Source organism: Rutidosis leptorrhynchoides, chromosome 6 (genome assembly GCF_046630445.1).
Source record: "Rutidosis leptorrhynchoides isolate AG116_Rl617_1_P2 chromosome 6, CSIRO_AGI_Rlap_v1, whole genome shotgun sequence".
Taxonomy (NCBI): Eukaryota; Viridiplantae; Streptophyta; class Magnoliopsida; order Asterales; family Asteraceae; genus Rutidosis; species Rutidosis leptorrhynchoides.
Window position 1 is genome coordinate 426,091,463 of NC_092338.1, and position 25,463 is coordinate 426,116,925.

Genomic DNA, 25,463 nt, shown 5'->3' on the forward strand with positions numbered 1-25,463 from the left:
ACACCATCTCAGCTAAAAGTGCATCACTATTAGAAATAATTTTTTTCGAAAGTGAAGTTTGGGAAGCGATTAAAGGTTGTGGAAGTTCAAAAGCGCCGGGTCCGGACGGATTCAATATGCGTTTTTTCAAAAAAATTTGGCACGTAATAAAAGACGAGTTAATGAGTTCTATTCATGAATTTTGGTGTAATGGTAACATATCCAAGGGGTGTAACGCTTCGTTCATTACGTTGGTACCTAAAAAACAAGACCCTTCGTTGCTCAACGATTACCGTTCTATTAGTCTTATTGGAAGCTATTATAAGATCATTGCGAAATTGCTTTCTAATAGAATAAGGAAAGTTATACCGACCCTTGTAGGATTCGAGCAAAGTGCGTTTATAAAAGGGAGAAATATCATTGATGGTGCGTTAATTGCAAACGAGTCAATTAGCTTCTTGAAACATAACCGTATAAAAAGTTTAATTTTCAAAGTCGACTTCGAGAAGGAATTTGATTGCTTGAATTGGGATATCTTGATGGAAGTTATGGAAATTATGGTCTTCGGGGTGAAGTGGAGAGGTTGGATCCGTTCTTGTCTCTCATCGGCATCAATCTCAGTTCTTGTAAACGGGACTCCTACAAGTGAATTCAAAATGGAGAAAGGGATTAGACAAGGCGATCCGTTATCCCCTTTTCTCTTTATAATTGTAGCGGAAGGTTTGAATGTTTTGGCAAAGAAAGCGGTTTGTAATAAAAAGTTCCTTGGTGTTGAAATTGGCTCAGAAAAAGTGCCCATCTCCCACCTCCAATATGCGGATGACATGATTTTCTTTGGTGAATGGAGTATTACAAACCTTCAAAATCTTTTTAAACTCCTAAAATGTTTCGAACTCACGTCGGGGTTGAAAGTAAACTACCAAAAAAGCAATCTATTCGGAATTAGTGTTGAGAAATCCGAAATTAAAAACTTGGCTAATATGTTTGGTTGCAACTCGGGTACTGTGATGACCCGTCCAAATCTATTTAGACTAATACATCATTCATTGATTTCATAGTGAGGTTTTGACCACTATATGATACGTTTTGTAAATATTGCATTCTTTTGAAAAGGCACACCATAAATGAATATATAAATCCAAGGTTTTCGACATATGATGATTTCTACGTATAGACAATCACCGTATATAATAGTTTTTAACAATACATTTGTTAACAATACAGTCAAATAAGATACATGGTGATGATTTTGTGAATGCAAAGTTTTCTCGAATACAGCATGTATGACTCCATGAACATAGCTTGTATAACATATAAGCAAACAGCAGAAGACTTCTAGGAACCTGAGAATAAACACGCTTAAAAGTGTCAACACAAAGGTTGGTGAGTTCATAGTTTTAATGTTGCGCATAATCTGTATATAAAGGTAGATCACAAGATTTCAGTTGTTTCATCCGAAACGTTTATCAAAAGATTCTACGTAATAGAGCACCCTGGTAACTAAACTTTAACGTTATAATAATAATTACCCTATTCATTTTAATACACGCAAACCAACGTGTCATAAACTCAAATAACATACGTCCGTTAAAAGGCTAGCGCTCTAGCTCGGACGGGGATGTCAAGCCCTATGTATCCATATACAATTATTCGCGCCCACCAGTCCACATCCTATGTACTGGCAGCTACTAGTTACCAAAGTTAAGGGATTTTCGGTTTAACTCAGTGTAGAATTAAGTATGTACTTGTATCCATTGCGTTTAAAATAAATTGCATGTATTCTCAGCCCAAAATATTTAAAGCATTTAAAAAGGGAGACTATAAACTCACATATCAATATTGTGGTTCAATATTGTAGGAAAAGTATGCAGACGCAACGGAGATGACAAATGAAAGGTTAGCCTTTGATTCACCCATGGTACCCACGAACATTACTCGTAACTTCCTTAGCTATAACCCATAAATTCCTTAGTTTTAACCCATTTAAAATCCGTTTTGAAATCACTCGAACATCACTCCGTCGTAGTATTTTATGTATATTATCATTTTTGTATCATAATACTAATAGTATTAATAATAATATCAATAATAGTAGTAATAATATGATAATAATAATAATAATAATAATAATAATAATAATAATTATTATTATTATATAAATATAATTATAATTATATACGGAGTATGTTAATAAGATAGAGAGAGAAATAATTGAGTCAAGCAAGCAGAAAACCAATTGATTTATACTACTTTTCTGGACCCACTACCCATACCTCTTTCCAACACACAATTTAACTTCTTCTTTACCGACATGAATAAATAATTAAATAAATATAATAAATCACGGATCATTATTTGCTATTAGTTAAAACCCGGTTTTCGAAATAATTTTGTGTTTCAGGTGTAAACAATAATTAACATACTCTTTATATTAAATATATGTATAATATAAGGATGAAAATGAACTTAGAAAACCATATAATTGTTTCGTTTCGTCGTCTACGTTTCTTAATCATGCGTATACTACATCATCCATTATATAAGTCTTAATCTCTTTAACATAGTTTAAGTTGAAAAACTAATTGAATGTGATTATATAAAGCTAATAATAACATAAACATTACTATAAGATCTTGTATTCTGATTACTTGTTAATTAATTTATATAAACTCTCTTAATTACCAATGACTAATAATATATGAACACCATATAATTAATAATTTTTAGTAACACACAAGTTTTTGAGTTTAGTTAGAAATTTATTCGTGAAGATAGTATAACTTGCGATGACTTCGTATTCGTTTTCTACTCGGCCAGTTTTACTCCTTTCCAACTAATTTCCTTTGTGATCGATGTAATTTTAATTATGTGAGTGTATTGACAGAATTTCATGTGTAGTGTAGGATAAGAATATGGGTAGCAGGGTTATGAGAGATGGGTTATATATATATATATATATATATATATATATATATATATATATATATATATATATATATATATATATATATATATATATATATATATAAAGATAGTGGAGATTGGAGGCTTTGGGTGGCATACGAATTGAGATTATATGGCATATTATCGATTTAGTCAGTGACAATATAGTTTCCAATGATAGCATCCCAGTCAATCTTTGTAAATAAATTAATGTTTCCTTTATTAAGATAATACTAAATCTCTTATCCTATTCATGTATATCATTGAGATGTCACTAAAAATATAATGGAGATATCACTAGGAAAAATAATGGTTTATTAAGTTTGTTGATTGTTTCCACTATTTACTTGACAATTGATAATGATTCCTTTATTATTAGTTTAAGTTTTGTATTATCAATATTCAATGACCCATTAACTAATTTTTATAGGATGTAATTTTAATAGGATGTAACTAATCTGATTGTGAATATCAAATATGAATTCTATAATGGATGACAGTAATGAGGGTGATATGTATGATATATGGAATGGTGACCACATGGAATCCAAATGATTATGTCTCAATATGATAATTTAGTTTTCTGGCGACATCTCTTATTCATTTCTATTTACATTACTACTTTAGTAGTTCTGATGTCTTGTCCATTTCTAGTTACATTACTACTTAAGTAGTTCTCTTTGATATTAACTATTGATGTATACACTAATTAATAGAATTATCTAAGATACATGAACTAAACCGAGAATATTTTGAATATACGTACACATAAGCATATCATCTTCTTGGTTTAACTCTTTATTCATATGTATTTGTAACATGTTTCATTTCCTTTTGGATTTTGAATTCATTAACTAATAACCCTATTTTAAACTACCCATGAAAATCTTAATTCTTAATCTTAACTATAACAGTAAGTTACAAATCGAAGATTCAATATATCGATATCAAGATTACTAGAAGTTTTGCGGGATTTGATTTATTTTATACAACTACATTTTTAATATCGTAACCGAAATCAGTGTCATCAACGGTTAGATTCGATTATATATATGAACGCGATGTGATTAACAGAGACTAAAAACAATTTAGTATACGATTCAAGTTTTAAATTATTGTTCGTTCGTGAATCGAAGGGTAAAGTCGCAGTTAAATGGTTGTATGAAAATATTTCAAAATTTTTGAGACTCAACGATACAGACTTTGCTTATCATGTTGAAAATATTAATTCATATGAGGATTTATCTTTAAAATAAGTCGAAATTTTCCGGGTCGTCACAGTACCTACTCGCTAAAGAAATTTCCCGAAATTTAAGTGAGGTCGCCATGGCTAACAATAAAAATGTTTTCATGACGAATACGAGATGATAAATAGAGTTTTATCATTATAGATAAAACTATTCGATTATATGAAGCGTACGAGTGAAGCTATCACAAAAGATTGAGATAGAGTTTTAACTTTTAACGTAGTCACGGTGGATTTCCGAAATTCAAGGAAATTAAAGAAGATCTTTGTAATCTATATAAGATTTGATTCTTCGGTGATTAAGGAAATATGATCTTCTTTGGTTAAATGCGATAATCTGTTTTGATTGCTCTATCGGATATTCCACTATAAATCTACCCTCTTCATTTCCTTATTTTCCATAGCTCATATCTTCTATTCTTTCTTCCTCAATTCATATTTTAAACCATTCGTCAATATGCTCCATCCAGTTCTGCTTCTTGAGATACTCCTAACTTTCATATCTATCATTCTACTTTTTCATCTCCTGCCGGAAGAATCTATTTACTTCTACTATACTCTTGGTTTTATAGTGTTTTTAGTCCTCCTCTGTCTTTATATTGCTATATGCGTCGATATACACGGTTTGTAATTTCCGAGTTGTTGTTGGGTTTTATATCTTCCCTTATATTTCGATGTTTCTGCTTCTGTCTTTCTATAATCATTGACATCCACAGTTAATGCTCTCTCCTATTTGCTGCGATTTATACTCTCATTTCTATTTCGGAGCTTCATGCTTTTGTTTTCTCTTCGCAAGTAATGGTCCAGAATTCGTAGGTATGGAGTTTTGAATGATCATAATATACAAAGCAGGAAGGAAAGGAAAGGTAGTAGTACGATTTGATTTGTCAAATTACCAGAATATCCGAAAAAGACCGAATCATCAAGAAAAATATTTTGTTGATAGTTTAGAGGTTAAATAGAATGAAAGATTTATGTAACATGGTTCATGATGAGGATATGATCTGTGAACCTTTATCACGTTTCATTAGAAACTCAGCATGACTTACTGTAATATAATCATGTTGATCAAGTGTCATTATATTATACTAACTCATTCTTCAGTTCCCAACACTACTTCAAAACATTCATATTTTGAATTCGAATTTTTCAGAATTTAGAAATTAAAATAATTTCCTTTATGATGTAACGCAGATATCGTGAAGAGATAAATGATTTCAGATAAGAATTGCTATAAAAATATCTTCAGAAATATCGAGGATATTTATAATGAAAGATACGATGATATCTTAAAATTTCTAATATCGAAAGATGATAAAGAAGATTTGTCCGTAAAGGTTTAGAGTCAGGAGCAATGTATTCTCTAAAGGCTTCAGCAGATACTGAATCATTTGGATTCTTTGAAGACAGATTTAGTCTTTGTGATTTGTCAACAGTCTCGTTCATATTTTGCGCAATCCGTTTTTCAGTTCCAAATCTGAGCTTTTTCAACACACCACTCTTTATTATCAAACTTTTGGCCATTAAGACCATTTACAATTTTGCTGCTTCATTAGCATTCAAAGTTATCATAACCGAATCGTTGGTTATCAATCCGAGGTGTTTTCAAGAGTTCGAAGGGTTTAAATGAAGATTGTAATTGTCAATATACATATGATGTTTTATAGTCTTGAATGATACGAATATTTTCTGGGTTTTCTGAATAGAAGTGATGTTCTAGCACAGTTTAGAAGTCAAAGTATAGCTTTGAAAGGTGTAGGGATCTGAGAGTGATGATATCGGTTATATCTTGACTTGGATTCTGATATGTTAAAATCAGAATATGTAATTGAATTTGAATGAGTATGGTTGTTTTGATTTCTATGAAAGAATATATCTCGTTGTGAAAGTAGTGAGTATAGTTGATGATTTTTTGAATCAGAATCGAAGACTGTAACATATTAATTGTGAATTTATATATCTTTCGAGTATTACCTACCCGTTAAAAGTTTCACAAGTAATATTTCGTACCAGAGAATTTTATCACAGTCTTTATGAAAATATATGTATGTATATTTTCTTCAGATGTAATACAGATTTAATGAGTTAATATCATATTAAGCTTATTTGATTTTCGGCTGGAATTAGAAATGAATAATCTCTAAAACATTAGAGATTACATAATCTTCGCGGAGTATTTCACTAATGTAATCAATACTTCATTATTTATTGATATTGATATTCCTCGGTGAAGGATGTTGGTTGTAGCGACCCGACCAAATCATGTTTGACGGCACCGTCTACGTAGGTCCCATTACATGGTCATAAGTCTTTAAGGTAACGTTTGACCGAAAAACATGTCGCATTCATTTCATAAGTATGGATGTTTCAAGGTTTACAAAGTAGTTCGACAACTAGTTACATAACAAAGTTTAAAGTATAAATGAAACATATGCGACATAATTTGAAAATAGTCAAAAGATGCTCCACGTATGCAAGTATACTCGACATCCAAAGCAAGTATCAAAAAGAATGAGCGGAAGCATGTATCAATAAGCATTTAAGGACCTGAGAAAACATAAAAGAATCTGTCAACGAAAACGTTGGTGAAATCATAGTTGTATGCATAAAGTATTTTTGTATCACAAGCTTTAGTATAAATCGTTTATCAAGCGTATACATCTCAAAAGATGTGTTTGTATCATGAGCACCCAATTATCAAGCTTAACTGAATCTTACCTCTGCATAATAGTGTTAGAACCTACACTATACATCGAAAATACGTTTCATTCATCTGAATGAGGGTTCGTCAAACCCGCATGGCCACACAACATAATTTCTCGCTTACACCCTACAAGTGTAACTAATGATAATTGGACTTGAGGATTTTCGTTCTAACTCGTATGTATCTTTTCTTTCGTATAGTATTCAAAGTATTAAAGTATGAAAAGCATATATATATACATGTGAAAAGTATATATAAGTATGTAATGTATATGTTTTCTCATCCCACGATTTTAAAAGTATAAAAGTATTTAAGAAGTGGGGCTATGATCTCACCTTGAGTGCACGTAGGTAAAAGTACTTCAACAAGTAAACGTGTGCAAGAACGAATGCTAGTCTTTACCTAAACAAATAGGTTTGTATCAATATTGGTAAACACGGTCGATCAAAGTGTTCAATTAGTCCTATGGCTCGTTACGACTCGATTATGTAGCATGTGAATCAAATTGTCAAGTTTCATGCAAGATACAAGTATAGAAACAAGTTAGAAAGATTGCATAATCATTTGGTTAAGTTTGACAAAAAGTCAAACTTTGGTCGGTCAAAGTCAACGAAAAAGTCAACACGTTCGGGTCCGGTCCCGAACTATTTTTCTGAGGTTTTTAATCATATATGAGCATGTTAGAACAAGTTACATGTGAATCGGAGGTGCGTAGCATAGCAAACATTTTTCGAAAATTGACAAAATTTGACAGCCCACTTTGGCGCGCCGCGCGGGTATATGGCGCGCCGCGCCATTACCTGTGCAGAGAATTCTGGCAGTTTTTAAGTTTTATGTACGAACCTAACTTTAAACAATCACCATTTATGACCCGCAAACAACCAAAGCATGTATCTTATATTATCGGAAAGGTATTTTGACAAGGAAAATAACTAAACATATTTCATCAGTCACATTTACTTTTACAACAACCAAAATCACATTCAAAGCTCCTCATTAAATGCATTCAAGTTCATAAATGAAATTTTATGATTCGGCAACCAATTTACATGAATGATATGCCGTTTCGAAGGTGATCAAGCATACAATACAACCTAACACTTACAAATAACATTTCATGTCATTAAAAGCATCAAAAGTCCATTTCAAGTTCATCAAACCCTAACCCAAATCCACCAAAACCAAATATCAAGTTTATGAAGTTTTCTAAAACAACCTACACATCAAATTGAAGCTAGTGCTACTAGTAACACATTTAATACTTTCACTTTACCATGACAACAACATTTAAGCAACCAAATCATGAATCAAACGCACCAAACTTTCAAGTTCATGCTAGTTACTAAAAATAACAAGATCAAACATATAAATCATATATTCATGTTAGACTTGAGCCATAGACACTAACTAACATCTTTATAAGTTAAAAACATCAAGAACACAAAATCTAGTGATTTTAGAAAGTTACCCAAATGTAATGAAATCGGTATGGAATTGAAGAGGAAGTTGCAAGGATTCCAAATATGTAATTTGTTTTGATTGAAGCTTGATCGATTTGTTTTAGATGATGAATTCTTGTTTGAAGATTTGAGAGAAAATTGGAAAGTAATTAATGAAAATAGAAATGAAATGAAAAGAATGGGGAGGTGGGTTGACTAGTCAAAAAGCTAGTCACCTCTTTGATACTTTGGCGATTTTAGTCCCTCGAGTTCGGTTGCGGGTGCGTGAATGACCTAAACGAGATATTTTTAAAACGAGTATTAACGAGGGATGTTATAATCATATAACGGATTTTAAATAACAAAACGGAAAAGTAAACGGAAAAAGGCGGGATGTTACATTACCTACTCCTTAAAAGAAATTTCGTCCCGAAATTTAAGTAGACGTAGTAGTCGTTGTTTCTTCCTCGGAACCTTGCGTTTCTTGAACCGGGAACAAGTGAGGGTATTTCTTTTGCATTTGGTCTTGCCTTTCCTAAGTAAACTCGGGTCCCCTTTTGGCGTTCCAATGGACCTTAACAATTGAAATTCGTCTTTGTTTCAGTGTCTTGACGGAGGTGTCCACAATTTCAACCGGTTCCTCCACAAAATGAAGTTTGTCATCAATAGTAAGTTCCTCGAGAGGGATGACGATATTCGGCAAGACACTTTTTCAAGTTAGATACATGGAAGGTAGGATGAACGGAGTTCAATTGAGGCGAAAGATCTAAACGATAAGCAACGGTTCCAATACGCTCCAAGATTTCGAAAGGACCAATATACCGCGGATTTAGCTTCCCGCGTTTCCCAAAACGGATTACACCTTTCCAAGGTGCAACTTTTAACATTACTCGGTCACCGACTTGAAATTCGAGGTCGTTGCGTCTTTTGTCGGTGTAGCAATTTTGACGACTCCGGGCCGTCTGAAGCCTATCTCGAATTTGTACGATTTTCTCGGTGGTTTCGTGAATGAGTTCGGGTCCGGTGATTTGCACGTCGCCTACCTCGGCCCAACAAAGAGGAGAGCGACATTTTCGGCCATATAACGCTTCAAAAGGTGCGGCTTTTATACTCGCGTGATAACTATTATTGTAAGAGAACTCGGCGAGAGGTAAGTGCTTGTCCCAAGCTTTTCCAAAATCAACAACACAAGCCCGTAACATGTCCTCTAAAGTTTGAATTGTGCGTTCGCTTTGCCCATCGGTTTGAGGATGATATGCGGTGCTCATGTCTAAACGCGTTCCCAACGCTTCTTGCAAGGTACGCCAAAATCTAGAAACAAAACTGCCATCTCGGTCGGAGATAATCGATAAAGGTACACCATGTCGGGCTACGATCTCCTTGATGTAAAGTTGTGCAAGTTTCCCCATTTTGTCCGTCTCCTTCATGGCGAGAAAATGTGCGGATTTGGTGAGACGGTCAACAATAACCCAAATGGTATCATAACCGCCCGTCGTTTTTGGTAGTTTGGTGATAAAATCCATCGTTATCCTTTCCCACTTCCATTGCGGGATCTCGGGTTGTTGAAGTAGTCCGGACGGTCTTTGGTGTTCGGCTTTGACTTTGGAACATGTCAAACACTTGGAAACATAAGTAGCTACGTCCCTTTTGATGTTTGGCCACCAATATTGTTGTTTAAGGTCGTGGTACATCTTATTAGCACCCGGGTGAATCGAGTATCGTGACTTATGGGCTTCATCCAAAATAAGACTTCGTAGGTCCCCATATCTAGGCACCCAAATCCTTGTGGCGAAATATCGAAGTCCGGTCTCCCTAACTTCAAATCGAGAGACGAGAATGTTCAAGAGCTCGTGTGAAACATTTTCATCCTTGAGAGCCTCATCTTGGGCCACCCGAATTTGGCTATTAAGGTTGGTGTGGATGGTGATGTTTAAGGTTCGGACACGAAGAGGCACCGCTCTTTCTTTTCGACTTAAGGCATCCGCTACTACATTTGTCTTTCCGGGATGGTAACGAAGCTCGCAATCGTAGTCGTTTAAGGTTTCAATCCACCTTCGTTGTCTCATGTTTAGTTGCTTTTGATCGAAGATGTGTTGGAGACTTTTGTGATCGGTAAAGATGGTACTCTTGGTTCCATAAAGATAGTGTCTCCACATTTTAAGTGCAAAGACAACGGCCCCGAGTTCGAGATCATGTGTCGTGTAATTTCGTTCATGAATTTTGAGTTGTCGAGAAGCATAAGAAATGACTTTCGTTCGTTGCATCAACACACACCCAAAACCATGTTTCGAGGCGTCGCAATACACAACAAAATCATCGTTGCCTTCAGGAAGTGACAAGATAGGAGCGGTGGTTAGCTTCGTTTTCAAGATTTGAAATGCGGATTCTTGTTCGGTTGCCCAAACGAATTTTCTTCCTTTGTGAGTTAACGCGGTTAGAGGACGAGCAACCAAAGAAAAATCTTTGATGAATCTACGATAGTATCCTGCGAGACCCAAGAATTGACGAATGTGAGTAGGAGTAGTAGGAGTCTCCCATTTACTAATGGCTTCGATTTTTGATGGATCGACTTTAATACCTTGATCACTTACAACATGACCAAGAAATTGAACTTCTTTCAACCAAAATTCACACTTGGAGAATTTGACATAGAGTCGTTCTTGTCTCAATAGTTCAAGTACAAGTCGGAGATGTTGTTCGTGTTCTTCTTCGCTTTTAGAATAGACCAAGATGTCATCGATGAACACAATAACGAATTTATCAAGATACGGTTTGCACACGCGGTTCATAAGATCCATGAACACCGCAGGTGCGTTAGTGAGACCAAATGACATGATAAGAAATTCATAACTACCATAACGAGTCTGAAAAGCGGTTTTGGAGACATCTTCCCCCTTAACCCTTCATTGATGATAACTCGAACGGAGATCGATTTTTGAATATACACAAGACCCTTATAATTGATTAAAGAGGTCATCGATGCGAGGAAGAGGATATCGGTTCTTAACCGTCGATTAAAGAGGTCATCGATGCGAGGAAGAGGATATCGGTTCTTAACCGTCAATTTGTTTAGTTCACGATAATCAATGCACATTCGTAGGGATCCGTCTTTCTTCTTAACGAACAAAATCAGAGCGCCCCATGGTGAATGGCTAGGTTGGATAAAACCACGATCAAGTAGTTCTTGGATTTGACTTTGCAATTCTTGCATTTCAGATGGAGCAAGTCTATATGGTGCACGTGCTACGGGTGCGGCTCCCGAAATAAGATCGATTTGGAATTCAACCGGTCGATGAGGTGGAAGACCCGGCAATTCTTCGGGAAATCCATCGAAAAAGTCACTAACAATTGGCACATCATCGATATGCTTCTCATCGGACTCGACTTTCTTAACGTGGGCAAGGATCGCAAAACAACCCTTACGGAGTAGTTTTTTAACTTTAAGGCACGAAACGAGGTTGAGTCCGGTGCAACTCTTATCGCCATAAACAATCAAAGGTTCACCATTCTCGATAGGAATTCGGATTGCGTTAAGATCACAAAGGATGTGAGATTTCATTTTGGCTAACCAATTCATACCGATTATTACATCAAAGCTTCCTAGTTCCATGGGTATCAAGTCAATTTCAAACTCATTACCCAAAATGTTTAATGTGCACCCCCGGTAATATGTGTCGGCACTCAATAGTTTCCCGCTGGCCACTTCAATGGTATAAGTGGTATCTAGTGGGAGTGGTGGAGTGCTAAAAGAATGAATCAAAGTCTTGGATACAAAGCATTTATCGGCACCCGAATCGAATAAACAAGTAACATAAGTGTTGTTGAGAAGAAATGTACCCGTGACTAATTCATTGTCATCTCGGGCTTCCTCGGTGTTGATGTTGAAAGCTCGGCCGCGCGTATTGGGGTTATCTTTCTTCTTCGATCATGCGTTTCTATAATGGCCCGTTTGGCCACATTCATAACAAGTGCCCGTCTTTGGTGCATTGGGCCCCTTTTGAGCAACAGGAGCGGTGTTTCTACATTTGTGGGCCAAATGGCCACTCTTTTGACACTTGATGTAATACGGCCTTCCACATTCGCCCAAATGATGTTTGTGCCACTTGTTGCAAAACGGTAAAGTTCCGGCATAACCTTTCTTACCGTTGGGAGTGAAAGGCTTCTTGGCGGGGTTGTTGTTGTAGTTGCTTGATTGAGAGGGTTCCCACTTTCTTTTGTTTCCGCCCGTTTTATCCTCGGCCTTAGGAGCCGGCACTACTACTTCATCCACCGTTTCTATTAATTGGCGGGCCATGTTCAAAGCGGCCTGATGATTAGCGGGTTTGGAGGACATCACACCTTGTTTGATGCTCTTTGGAAGACCGTCCATATAGAGTTCAACCCTTTGAGATTCGGGGTTCACGAGATTAGGACACATCAAGGATAGCTCGGCGAAGCGTTGGTTATAGGCCTTGAGATCGTTTCCGACCTCCTTTAAAGTTCTTAGCTCTTGTTCGAGCTTTCGGGTTTCTTCACGAAGGAAGTATTCAACAATTATTTTCTCCCTTAAATCGGCCAAAGAGAGGGCATGAGCTTCATCGGTACCCACCGATTGAACATAGGTGTTCCACCACGTGAGGTCGACACCGGCGAAAGTGTGAGTGGAGTATTTGACCTTGTCTTGGTCCCGACAACCGCTTTTGCTAAAGACGGCCTCCGTTTGTTCGAACCATTGAGTGAGTGTAACCGGTCCCCCGGTTCCATCATAAGTGTGAGGTTTGCACCCCATAAAAGCCTTGTAGGAGCACCCTTCGCTAGAGTTACCGGCCCCTTGGTTGTTGTTGTGGTTGTTGTTATTGTTGTTGTTGGAGGAGTGACCGGCCATGCCCGCCTCTACGGCGGTGGCCACCATTCGTTGTAGTGCTTGTTCAGGAGTCTCATGGCGTGGCACGCGACGAGGAGGCATTGTTCCTTCAAAAGACAAGAATACCGTTGATTAGTATTTTCAATAATACTAATCATGATATGGAATAAGGATAGATAGAAAAAATTTCCTTGACTCGCCTTAAATTCTTTATGCCACAATGTCGGAATGTTCATATGAGTCACCGTAATATAATCCCGGAAATTATATTACCCTAATTCATATGTGCATTCGACATTGCTTCATATAGTCAAGGTGGCGTGTCAATCAAATTAAACAACGTGAGATTAAGATAGAATAAGAATAGATATGAGTAAAAACGTTCGAGTATAAATGCACAAGTAGTCAAGTAATTCCTACTTCAAGTCTATATGCCGGTTGTAGTCTAGACTCACTAATGTACCCTATGACTCGGGGTTGACACCAATGAACTCTAAATCCCTACAACCAACGCTCTGATACCATCTGTAGCGACCCGACCAAATCATGTTTGACGGCGCCGTCTACGTAGGTCCCATTACATGGTCATAAGTCTTTAAGGTAACGTTTGACCGAAAAACATGTCGCATTCATTTCATAAGTATGGATGTTTCAAGGTTTACAAAGTAGTTCGACAACTAGTTACATAACAAAGTTTAAAGTACAAATGAAACATATGCGACACAATTTGAAAATAGTCAAAAGACGCTCCACGTATGCAAGTATACTCGACATCCAAAGCAAGTATCAAAAAGAATGAGCGGAAGCATGTATCAATAAGCATTCAAGGACCTAAGAAAACATAAAAGAATCTGTCAACGAAAACATTGGTGAAATCATAGTTGTATGCATAAAGTATTTTTGTATCACAAGGTTTAGTATAAATCGTTTATCAAGCGTATACATCTCAAAAGATGTGTTTGTATCACGAGCACCCAATTATCAAGCTTAACTGAATCTTACCTCTGCATAATAGTGTTAGAACCTACACTATATATCGAAAATATGTTTCATTCATCTGAATGAGGGTTCGTCAAACCCGCATGGCCACACAACATAATTTCTCGCTTACACCCTACAAGTGTAACTAATGATAATTGGACTTGAGGATTTTCGTTCTAACTCGTATGTATCTTTGCTTTCGTATAGTATTCAAAGTATCAAAGTATGAAAAGCATATATATATACATGTGAAAAGTATATATATAAGTATGTAATGTATATGTTTTCTCATCCCACGATTTTAAAAGTATAAAAGTATTTGAGAAGTGGGGCTATGATCTCACCTTGAGTGCACGTAGGTAAAAGTACTTCAACAAGTAAACGTGTGCAAGAACGAATGCTAGTCTTTACCTAAACAAATAGGTTTGTATCAATATTGGTAAACACGGTCGATCAAAGTGTTCAATTAGTCATATGGCTCGTTATGACTCGATTATGTAGCATGTGAATCAAATTGTCAAGTTTCATGCAAGATACAAGTATAGAAACAAGTTAGAAAGATTGCATAATCATTTGGTTAAGTTTGACAAAAAGTCAAACTTTGGTCGGTCAAAGTCAACGAAAAAGTCAACACGTTCGGGTCTGGTCCCGAACTATTTTTCTGAGGTTTTTAATCATATATGAGCATGTTAGAACAAGTTACATGTGAATCGGAGGTGCGTAGCATAGCAAACATTTTTCGAAAATTGACAAAATTAGACAGCCCACTTTGGCGCGCCGCGCGGGTATATGGCGCGCCGCGCCATTACCTGTGCAGAGAATTCTGGCAGTTTTTAAGTTTTATGCACGAACCTAACTTTAAACAATCACCATTTATGACCCGCAAACAACCAAAGCATGTATCTTATATTATCGGAAAGGTATTTTGACAAGGAAAACAACTAAACATATTTCATTAGTCACATTTACTTTTACAACAACCAAAATCACATTCAAAGCTCCTCATTAAATGCATTCAAGTTCATAAATGAAATTCGATGATTCGGCAACCAATTTACATGAATGATATGCCGTTTCGAAGGTGATCAAGCATACAATACAACCTAACACTTACAAATAACATTTCATGTCATTCAAAGCATCAAAAGTCCATTTCAAGTTCATCAAACCCTAACCCAAATCTACCAAAACCAAATATCAAGTTTATGAAGTTTTCTAAAACAACTTACACATCAAATTGAAGCTAGTGCTACTAATAACACATTTAATACTTGCACTTTACCATGACAACAACATTTAAGCAACCAAATCATGAATCAAACACACCAAACTTTCAAGTTCATGCTAGTTACTAAAAATAACAAGATCAAACATATAAATCATATATTCATGTTAGACTTGAACCATAGACACTAACTAACAACTTTATAAGTTAAAAACATCAAGAACACAAAATCTAGTGATTTTAGAACGTTACCCAAATGTAATGAAATGGGTATGGAATCGAAGAGGAAGTTGCAAGGATTCCAAATATGTAATTTGTTTTGATTGAAGCTTGATCGATTTGTTTTAGATGATGAATTCTTGTTTGAAGATTTGAGAGAAAATTGGAAAGTAATTAATGAAAATGGAAATGAAATGAAAAGAATGGGGAGGTGGGTTGACTAGTCAAAAAGCTAGTCACCTCTTTGATACTTTAGCGATTTTAGTCCCTCGAGTTCGGTTGCGGGTGCGTGAATTACCTAAACGAGATATTTTTAAAACGAGTATTAACGAGGGATGTTATAATCATATAACGGATTTTAAATAACAAAACGGAAAAGTAAACGAAAAAAGGCGGGATGTTACATTGGTGCTCGTGGATTTCTCGTGAATTTCGCAAGGTACGAATGATGTTTTCTGGAAAGTTTCAAGTACATCGAAAATGAAAGTGTAAAATCAAACATGTATTTGAATAATACACTTAATTTATTATGAAATGGAATCTATTAAGTCAAAGCAGAGATTATAGTTAACAATTGTTAAGTCATTAACGAAGGATGTACATCATAGCATATTAATAACATGAACTAACCGAGTAGTTAAGATTCACACGTAATAGCTTAGTACGAAAAGATTTATTTTGATCTCAAAATTCATATATATATATATATATATATATATATATATATATATATATATATATATATATATATATATATATATATAATTTCTTCAGAGGGAATGAGCTAATACTTCATAACTCGTTGATACGATATACGCGTTATTGATTAGTGATGATGTTTGTGGTGATTATGGATATGATGGAGCTTCTGATGTTGTAGATGCTGCTGATGCTGACAATGCTGATGGTACTGACGGTGCTGGTGATGCTGACGGTACTATTGATGCTGCTGGTAAAACAGATCTAGCTTGTAAATCGTGCACCATTCCGATCAGGGTTTTATTTCATCATTTCTATTCGCTCACTCATCTGATTTACAATTAGAACTAGAATAAGTAATCTCTAAAACTTTTAGAAACTACATATTCTCTGCAGAATATTTCTTCGATGAAGTTATGAATCAATACTTTATCGTTTTTTGTTGTTGGTATTCCTTGGTATCTATGGTGCGTATGACGTTGATGTTCGAGGTACAAATTGTGATGTTGAGGTGTGGGATGCGGATGTTATTGTTGGTGGTGGTAATGATACTGTTGGTGTTGATGATGGTGGTACTGTTGATGTCGGTGATGCTGCTGGTGCTTGTAATCTTTGCACCATATTCTCCAAAGCCACTACCCAAGCGTGAAGCTCGTTGACTTCTTCTACTACACCGGGATGATTGGCGGTTCGAACGAGCGGATGAAAAAGATCCAGAATTTGAGATAGTATATAATCATGACGAGATACTCTGGAGATGAGAGAGAAAATGGTATTACGAATAGGTTCACCGGTAAGTGCTTCAGGTTCTTCGCCAAGAGGGGAATGTGGTGGATGGAAGGGATCACCTTCTTCTTGTCTCCAATGACTAAGTAGGCTACGAACTTATCTCCAATTCATCCAGAATAGGTGATGGCTGATTGGTTGGTTCATTCCGGTTACGCTACCATTGGAGCTCGAGGAGTTCGAGGAATCAAGTGAGAAATCCATATTATATGATCGAATAAAGTGTTTTCGATATGAGATGAGTGTTGAATACTGAATGATATCTTCGTCTCCTTGGATACGTATATATAGCAAAAAGATTCCGTAATTTACGGAGGAAATTTAGGAAAAGCGTCAGACAAAGTCTATTGAGATAAATATGATGAGATATAATTTGTCTATACTTCTATTTATGCAATAATTGCAGTAAGACGTGTCTAGACTAAAAATGATAAGTATGTAATTTATGACAAGAAATGATTAGCAAAACTCGGTAAAAACAGATACGGTCATAGTCCAGACTCACTAATGCATCCTAACAATTACCAGTTAAACATACTAATGCAAATTCTGGTTCCCTATGACCTCAAGCTCTGATGCCAAATGTGATGACCCGTCCAAATCCATTTGGACGAATACATCATTCATTGATTTCATAGTGAGGTTTTGACCTCTATAAGATACGTTTTGTAAACATTGCATTCTTTTGAAAAGGCACACCATAAATGAATATATAAATCCAAGGTTTTCGACATCTGATGATTTCTACATATAGACAATCGCCGTATATAATAGTTTTTAATAATACATCTGTTGACAATACAGTCAAATAAGATATATGGTGATGATTTTGTGAATGCAAAGTTTTCTCGAATACAGCATGTATGACTCCATGCACATAGCTTGTATAACATATAAGCAAATAGCGGAAGACTTCTAGGAACCTGATAATAAACACGCTTAAAAGTGTCAACACAAAGGTTGGTGAGTTCATAGTTTTAATGTTGCGCATAATCTGTATATAAAGGTGGATCACAAGATTTCGATTGTTTCATTCGAAATGTTTATCAATAGATTCTACGTAACAGAGCACCCTGGTAACTAAACTTTAATGTTATAATGATAATTACCCTATTCGTTTTAATACACGCAAACCAACGTGTCATAAACTCAAATAACATACGTCTGTTAAAAGGCTAGCGCTCTAGCTCGGACAGCAATGTCAAGCCCTATGGATCCATATACAATTATTCGCACCCACCAGTCCACATCCTATGTACTGGCAGCTACTAGTTACCAAAGTTAAGGGATTTTTGGTTTAACTCAGTGTAGAATTAAGTTTGTACTTGTATCCATTGCGTTTAAAATAAATTGCATGTATTCTCAGCCCAAAATATTTAAAGCATTTAAAAAGGGAGACTATAAACCCACATATCAATATTGTGGTTCAATATTGTAGGGAAAGTATGCAGACGCAACGGAGATGACAAATGAAAGGTTAGCCTTTGATTCACCCATGGTACCCACGGACATTACTCGTAACTTCCTTAGCTGTAACCCATAAATTTCTTAGTTTTAACCCATTTAAAAACCCATTTTGAAATCACTCGAACATCACTCCGTCGTAGTATTTTATGTATATTATCATTTTTGTATCATAATACTAATAATATTAATAATAATATCAATAATAGTAGTAATAATATGATAAAAATAATAATAATATAAATATAATTATAATTATATACGGAGTATGTTAATAAGATAGAGAGATAGATAATTGAGTCAAGCAAGCAGAAAACCAGTTGATTTATACTATTTTTTTGGACCCACTACACATACCTCTTTCCAGCACACAATTTAACTTCTTCTTTACCGACATGAATAAATAATTAAATAAATATAATAAATCACGGATCATTATTAGCTATTAGTTAAAACCCGGTTTTCGAAATAATTTTGTGTTTCAGGCGTAAACAATAATTAACATACTCTTTATATTAAATATATGTATAATACAAGGATGAAAATGAACTTAGAAAACCATATCATTGTTTTGTTTCGTCGTCTACGTTTCTCAATCATGCGTATAGTACGTCATCCATTATATAAGTCTTAATCTCTTTAACATAGTTTAAGTTGAAAAACTAATTGAATGTGATTATATAAAGCTAATAATAACATAAACATTACTATAAAATCTTGTATTCTGATTACTTGTTAATTAATTTATATAAACTCTCTTAATTACCAATGACTAATAATATATGAACACCAGATAATTAATAATTTTTAGTAACACACTAGTTTTTGAGTTTAGTTAGAAATTTACCCGTGAAGATAGTATAACTTGCGATGACTTCGTATTCGTTTTCTACTCGGCCTGATTTACTCCTTTCCAACTAATTTCTTTTGTGATCGATGTAATTTTAATTACGTGAGTGTATTGACAGAATTTCATGTGTAGTGTAGGATAAGAATATGGGTAGCAAGGTTATGAGAGATGGGTTGCATATATATATATATATATATATATATATATATATATATATATATATATATATATATATATATATATATATATATATATATATATATATATATATATATATATATATATATATATATATATATATATATATAAAGATAGTGGGAGATTGGAGGCTTTTGGTGGTATACAAATTGAGATTATATGGCATATTATCGATTTAGTCAGTGACAATATAGTTTCCAATGATAGCATTCCAGCCAATCTTTGTAAATAAATTAATGTTTCCTTTATTAAGATAATACTAAATCTCTTATCCTATTCATGTATATCATTGAGATGTCACTAAAAATATAATGGAGATATCACTAGGAAAAATAATGGTTTATTAAGTTTGTTGATTGTTTCCACTATTTACTTGACAATTGATAATGATTTCTTTATTATTAGTATAAGTTTTGTATTATCAATATTCAATGACACATTAACTAATTTTTATAGGATGTAATTTTAATAGGATGTAACTAATCTGATTATGAATATCAAGTATAAATTCTATAATGGATGACAGTAATGAGGGTGATATGTATGATATATGGAATGGTGATCACATGGAATCCAAATGATTATGTCTCAATATGATAATTTAGTTTTCTGGCGAAATCTCTTATCCATTTCTATTTACATTACTACTTTAGTAGTTCTGATGTATTGTCCATTTCTAGTTACATTACTACTTAAGTAGTTCTCTTTGATATTAACTATTGATATATACACTAATTAATAGAATTATCTAAGATACATGTACTAAACCGAGAATATTTTGAATATACGTACACATAAGCATATCATCTTCTTGGTTTAACTCTTTATTCATATGTATCTGTAACATGTTTCATTTCCTTTTGGATTTTGAATTCATTAACTAATAACACTATTTTAAACCACCCATGAAAATCTTAATTCTTAATCTTAACTATAACAGTAAGTTACAAATCGAAGCTTCAATATATCGATATCAAGATTACAAGAAGTTTTGCGGGATTTGATTTATTTTATACAACTAAATTTTTAATATCGTAACCGAAATCGGTGTCATCAACGGTTAGATTCGATTATATATATGAACGCGATGTGATTAACAGAGACTAAAAACAATTTAGTATACGATTCAAGTTTTAAATTATTGTTCGTTCGTGAATCGAAGGGTAAAGTCGTAGTTAAATGATTGTATGAAAATATTTCAAAATTTTTGAGACTCAACGTTACAGACTTTGCTTATCGTGTTGAAAATATTAATTCATATGAGGATTTATCTTTAAAATAAGTCAAAATTTTCCGGGTCGTCACAGGTACACTTCCATTTATTTATCTCGATCTTTCGGTTGGGGGTAGAATGAATAAAATCGAAAGTTAGAATCCGGTGTTTGATAAGTTTTCAAAAAGGCTCTCGGATTGGAAGGCACGTACGATATAATATGGTGGACGCTTGACCCTTGTGAAATCGGTGTTGAATAGTCTCCCGTTGTACTACTTCTCTCTCTTCTGTGCCCCGCCATGTGTGGTAAAAAAACTTGAGTGTGTAAGACGTTCTTTTTTTTTGGGTGGTCGGGTACAAATAAAAAAATTTCATGGGTTAAATGGGAGGAAACCCTTCTTCCTTTCGAGAAAGGAGGGTTAAATTTGGGTTCTTTAAAAAGCAAGAATCTAGCTTTGATCGGCAAGTGGTGGTGGAGGTTTAAAACCGAGCCAAACGCTTTGTGGTTCAAAGTTATTTCTAGCATTTTTGGGTCTTCGGGGGGTTTACTTCACAATTTTGAAACCATTTCATTTCCTTACACTTCGGTGTGGACTAATATTATTAAAGCAGGGAACTACATTGATGATCTTGGTATTCCTTTCCCTAACTCTTTCATCCAGAAGATTGGGGACGGGATGTCAACTTCATTTTGGAACGATATTTGGGTTGGGAATATGTCTTTAAAAAATAGGTTCAAGAGGCTCTCATATTTGGAACAAGATCTGGATGCAAAGGTGGGATCAAGGCTATTAGTTAACGGGTCTGAAGTGTGTTTAAATGGATGGTGGGTCAGAACACCTACGGTAGGGCAGGAAGCGAGCTAGCCGAACTACAACAGCTACTGTTTTCGGTTCCAGTTAGTCCTGATCGGCCTGATTGGTGGTATTGGGACATGAGCAGTAAAGGAGTTTTCACAAGTAAAATTCTTTCGGATCTCATTGACGAAAAGCTTTTTCATTCGAATGGTTCTTTCTCTTCGGGTACTATACGCAAGTCACTTATTCCCAAAAAGGTGGAGGTATTTGTTTGGAGGGTGCTAAAAGGTAGAATCCCGGTGTTAGTCGAATTGGATAAGAGGGGAGTTGACTTACATTCGGTCCGTTGTCCAATTTGTGACAACGACATCGAAAGCATTTGTCACTCCCTTTTAACTTGTGAGAAAGTTCGTAACGTATGGCACAAGATTTTCGATTGGTGGAGCGTACGACGTCCTCCAAATTTGGACTTACGATCTCTACTATCTGTCAACTCGTGGCATATTAATTCGGATTTAGGTAAACATATGTGGCAAGCGGTGACATGGACGTGTATATACCATTTGTGGAAAAACCGAAACGAAAAAGTCTTCAAAAACAAAGATTGGACCGTTCCGGTTGCGGTTTGTGAAATTCAAGTTAAAAGTTTTGAATGGGTTGCGAGAAGGTGCAAAGAAAAAATCATCGATTGGAATGCTTGGCTTCATAATCCTTGTAGTATTTATTCGTAATCACTTGTGAGATATTTGTATATAGTATTCTTGTTGCCATCTTGGCATCTTTGTGTTTACTTGAGATGTAACCTTGAGTACTTGGTAGTTTTGCGTTATTGCGCTACCTTGAGTTATTAATAAAATTAAATTGCCTTTCAAAAAAAAAATTGTATTACTCATCTAACACTCAATGCTTTTAATTCATTTTTCCAATTATACGAAGTACGGCATAATAACAAATTTCTATAGTGAAAACCTTCTTTCTCCAAATTTATGTTTACTGATGCTCCACTTGATAATAATACAAAAGAAACTAAGTTCCAATAAACTCAAATTTCAAACCCAATTTATACAAAATCAAACAAGAAACTTTAAGAGATGAAGAGAACAACCTCAAATTAGTTTGATCTTCTCGTATTGTAAAATTTTCATAGTAAATTAAAATCGGTGTAAGGATGAGCTACCTCCAAACTCCTAAAAAATTCGAGTAATGTATTACGGGGTACTTGCTTAGGAGGGGGCCTTTTTTTCTCGACTCGCTCAGGACGTAAGATTGCATAGGATCGGTCATGTTATGATCATTTGGTAATTAGGAGTTTAAAAAATTAAAATATAAAATTGAACTTAGTACTTACAACCGAACATACGGATGTTCACTGCTGTATCATGGGTTTATTACTCTCCATTTTTTATTTTATGTTTTGCTTTTCCGGATGTTACTTCTAATTGCATATGATGGTGTGGATCGTGATCATGAACATGATTATATTATGTTTTAATGAGTAGTAGGTCACAAAATTTTAAAATTTCCAATTTAAATTTAGGACACATAAAAACATATGTGCTAATATGCTTATCATGCAATGAGTTTCATAAAACCTGCAACAACTATAACTTATAAAATACATACTGTTATATATTGAATATGTACTGGCAATTTTGACATGTAGAGATTATTTGAGGCACATTTTTTTATAATAATAGAATGTAATGTATATGTAACCTGAACTCGAAGAATGAAGAGATAGAAGGGTAATGGGGTCAGAAATACAAAAACAATTATTGGAGTGACATTTTTCATCCTATTTGAAGGGCTAGAAAAATAACTCGATCTATACACACATTCTTAATGTGAAGGTGTTGCATATGGCGGGTCAGAAACATATCAAAATGGGTTTCGACATAAATGGGTAATATTTTTGCAATCGTCTTCCCTTGTGTAATATTTTCTTTCTTTTTTCGTTGAACAAGTTCGTATATGTATTTATTCCTAACGTTCAAATTCATACTAAAGATTGTTTATTTGTAAATACTAGATGCTTGGATCCAATGTTTGATTTATATTTACACTGTATTTGTTTCTTTAGTTGTGGTGGCTATGATTAACTTCCCATAAAAGGTACGCTGTAATGTGACTAGAATGAATACGTTCAATTGTTTGACAGAAATTGGGCATATCGTGTTTTTTGTTTTGAAGGTCGTTTGCGAAATTGTAAAGATGGGTTTAATGGGAAAACAAACATGAAGCTAAAATTTGCGAACATGTCAATGGTTAGTAATGGCATTTTTTTATACAAACTTATTGTTAGCTTTTATCTAAATTCTTATGTAGTTATAAACCATTAATGGGTTGAAATTGTCACCTTAAACATCCATTTGTCTATATATATTTCTAACTTATTACTATTAACTTATTAGGCATTTTCAACTCTATCTTTTAGGTTTGCTTATCGGTAATACTAATTTGGGGACATTTTGATTTGTGATAGTTAACAGAATTCTTTTAGGAGTAAGTAGTTGTTTGCAACCAAGATCACTCATGAGTTTGCTACTAAAACAATAGAAATTTTGTGGTCAACCCTTTTAAGTAAATGGGTCAAAATTGGCTCACTGTTGTATCATGGGTTTATTACTCTCCTTTTTTTTTTTTTTTTTTTTTTTTATGTTTTGCCTTTTCGGATGTTACTTCTAATTGCATATGTTGTTTTCCCATGTGTGTTTGATTATTGTTGCTTATGAGGTAATTATATGGTGTTTGATAGTAGTTGTTGTCATTATTTGTGTTGTTTTTTCTGCTGTTTCAGGAAGGTATTTCAAATCATCAAACGTCGCTATCTTTACATCAACACGTCAAGAGATTGGAAGCGTGAAATAATCTATGGGAAACAAGACCTAAGATTAAGAATTAGACTTGCATTTATGGGTTTATTTGTTATTTTTCACTTAACAACTATATAGCAATATTCTATAATTGTGTCCGTTACTGAAAACTACGCAAATAATATAATGTTTCACATTAAGTATTTTCTAACTAATGCTTGCTTAGTCCCATAAAGTAGCCCCGCGAATTCGCAGACATTAAACTAGTAATAATAATAATAATAATAATAATAATAATAATAATAATAATAATAATAATAATAATAATAATAATAATCATCTCTTTATCTCTTTATATTATAATAACAAAACTAAAAATAGATCATCTAAAATTCAAACCACTAATCCTATCCTTCCATTGTCATTAACATTCTTAATCTAGACCATTCAAATTTTCTAATTTTGATTATGACCTCATAATCACCTTTATTTTTTTGTTCTAAATTACTCTTCTAATAAAAGGGACGGTATTAATAGGAAAAAACAGGGGTTCTATTCACTATACTGCAATAAGGGAAAAAACTATGGCAGAGACACTTTTGCAAGTATTTTGACCTTTATGATTATTTTCGACTACAGATCGAATTCGAATTTAGATGTACATCAACCGAAACCCTAGAATCAATTGTTAATTGATGGAACTATTCTTCATTTAAACAAATCGATGATTTCATTGTTGAAACGCTAGAAGGAGATAACCATAAACCCTAACTTTTTTATTCTTTAATTTAGTATGATGTTTTTGTATTTGGGGTTTTGCAGCCAATCCAAGTCGAGTACCAAGTATCTCACAATTCGGTTAGAAAAATTACACTGTATGTCTGATTTTCCCAAAAGGTATGATATGATAAAATCACATTCTAGAACTTTATGTATATTTTGGTAAATACTGAAAATTTTGTGATCATCTAAGTTAATGTCTGTGTTGACTTCAATTTCTATAGTATGTGTAGGTATTCCATGGAAGCAAATTTTAAATATGAGTCAATCAATTTTAATCAGCT

The 25,463-nt window shown here is 34.4% G+C and overlaps 1 protein-coding gene across 1 annotated transcript; it reads left to right on the forward strand.

Moving 5' to 3' along the window:
- Positions 1-161: 161 nt before the first annotated feature.
- On the forward strand, positions 162-24,449 carry LOC139855206 (uncharacterized). The gene is made up of 5 exons (XM_071844446.1): positions 162-978; positions 21,402-21,565; positions 21,625-22,253; positions 23,745-23,850; positions 24,384-24,449. The coding sequence occupies exons 1-5, from the start codon at positions 162-164 to the stop codon at positions 24,447-24,449; spliced, it is 1,782 nt and encodes a 593-aa protein (XP_071700547.1).
- Positions 24,450-25,463: the final 1,014 nt, after the last annotated feature.

Coding starts and splice junctions, on each gene's coding strand:
- LOC139855206 (XM_071844446.1), top strand. CDS start 162: ATGAGTTCTATTCATGAATTTTGGTGTAATGGTAACATATCCAAGGGG. Junction 21,566..21,624: donor AACAAGATCTGGATGCAAAG/GTGGGATCAAGG, acceptor ATGGTGGGTCAG/AACACCTACGGTAGGGCAGG. Junction 23,851..24,383: donor AATTTGCGAACATGTCAATG/GTTAGTAATGGC, acceptor CTGCTGTTTCAG/GAAGGTATTTCAAATCATCA.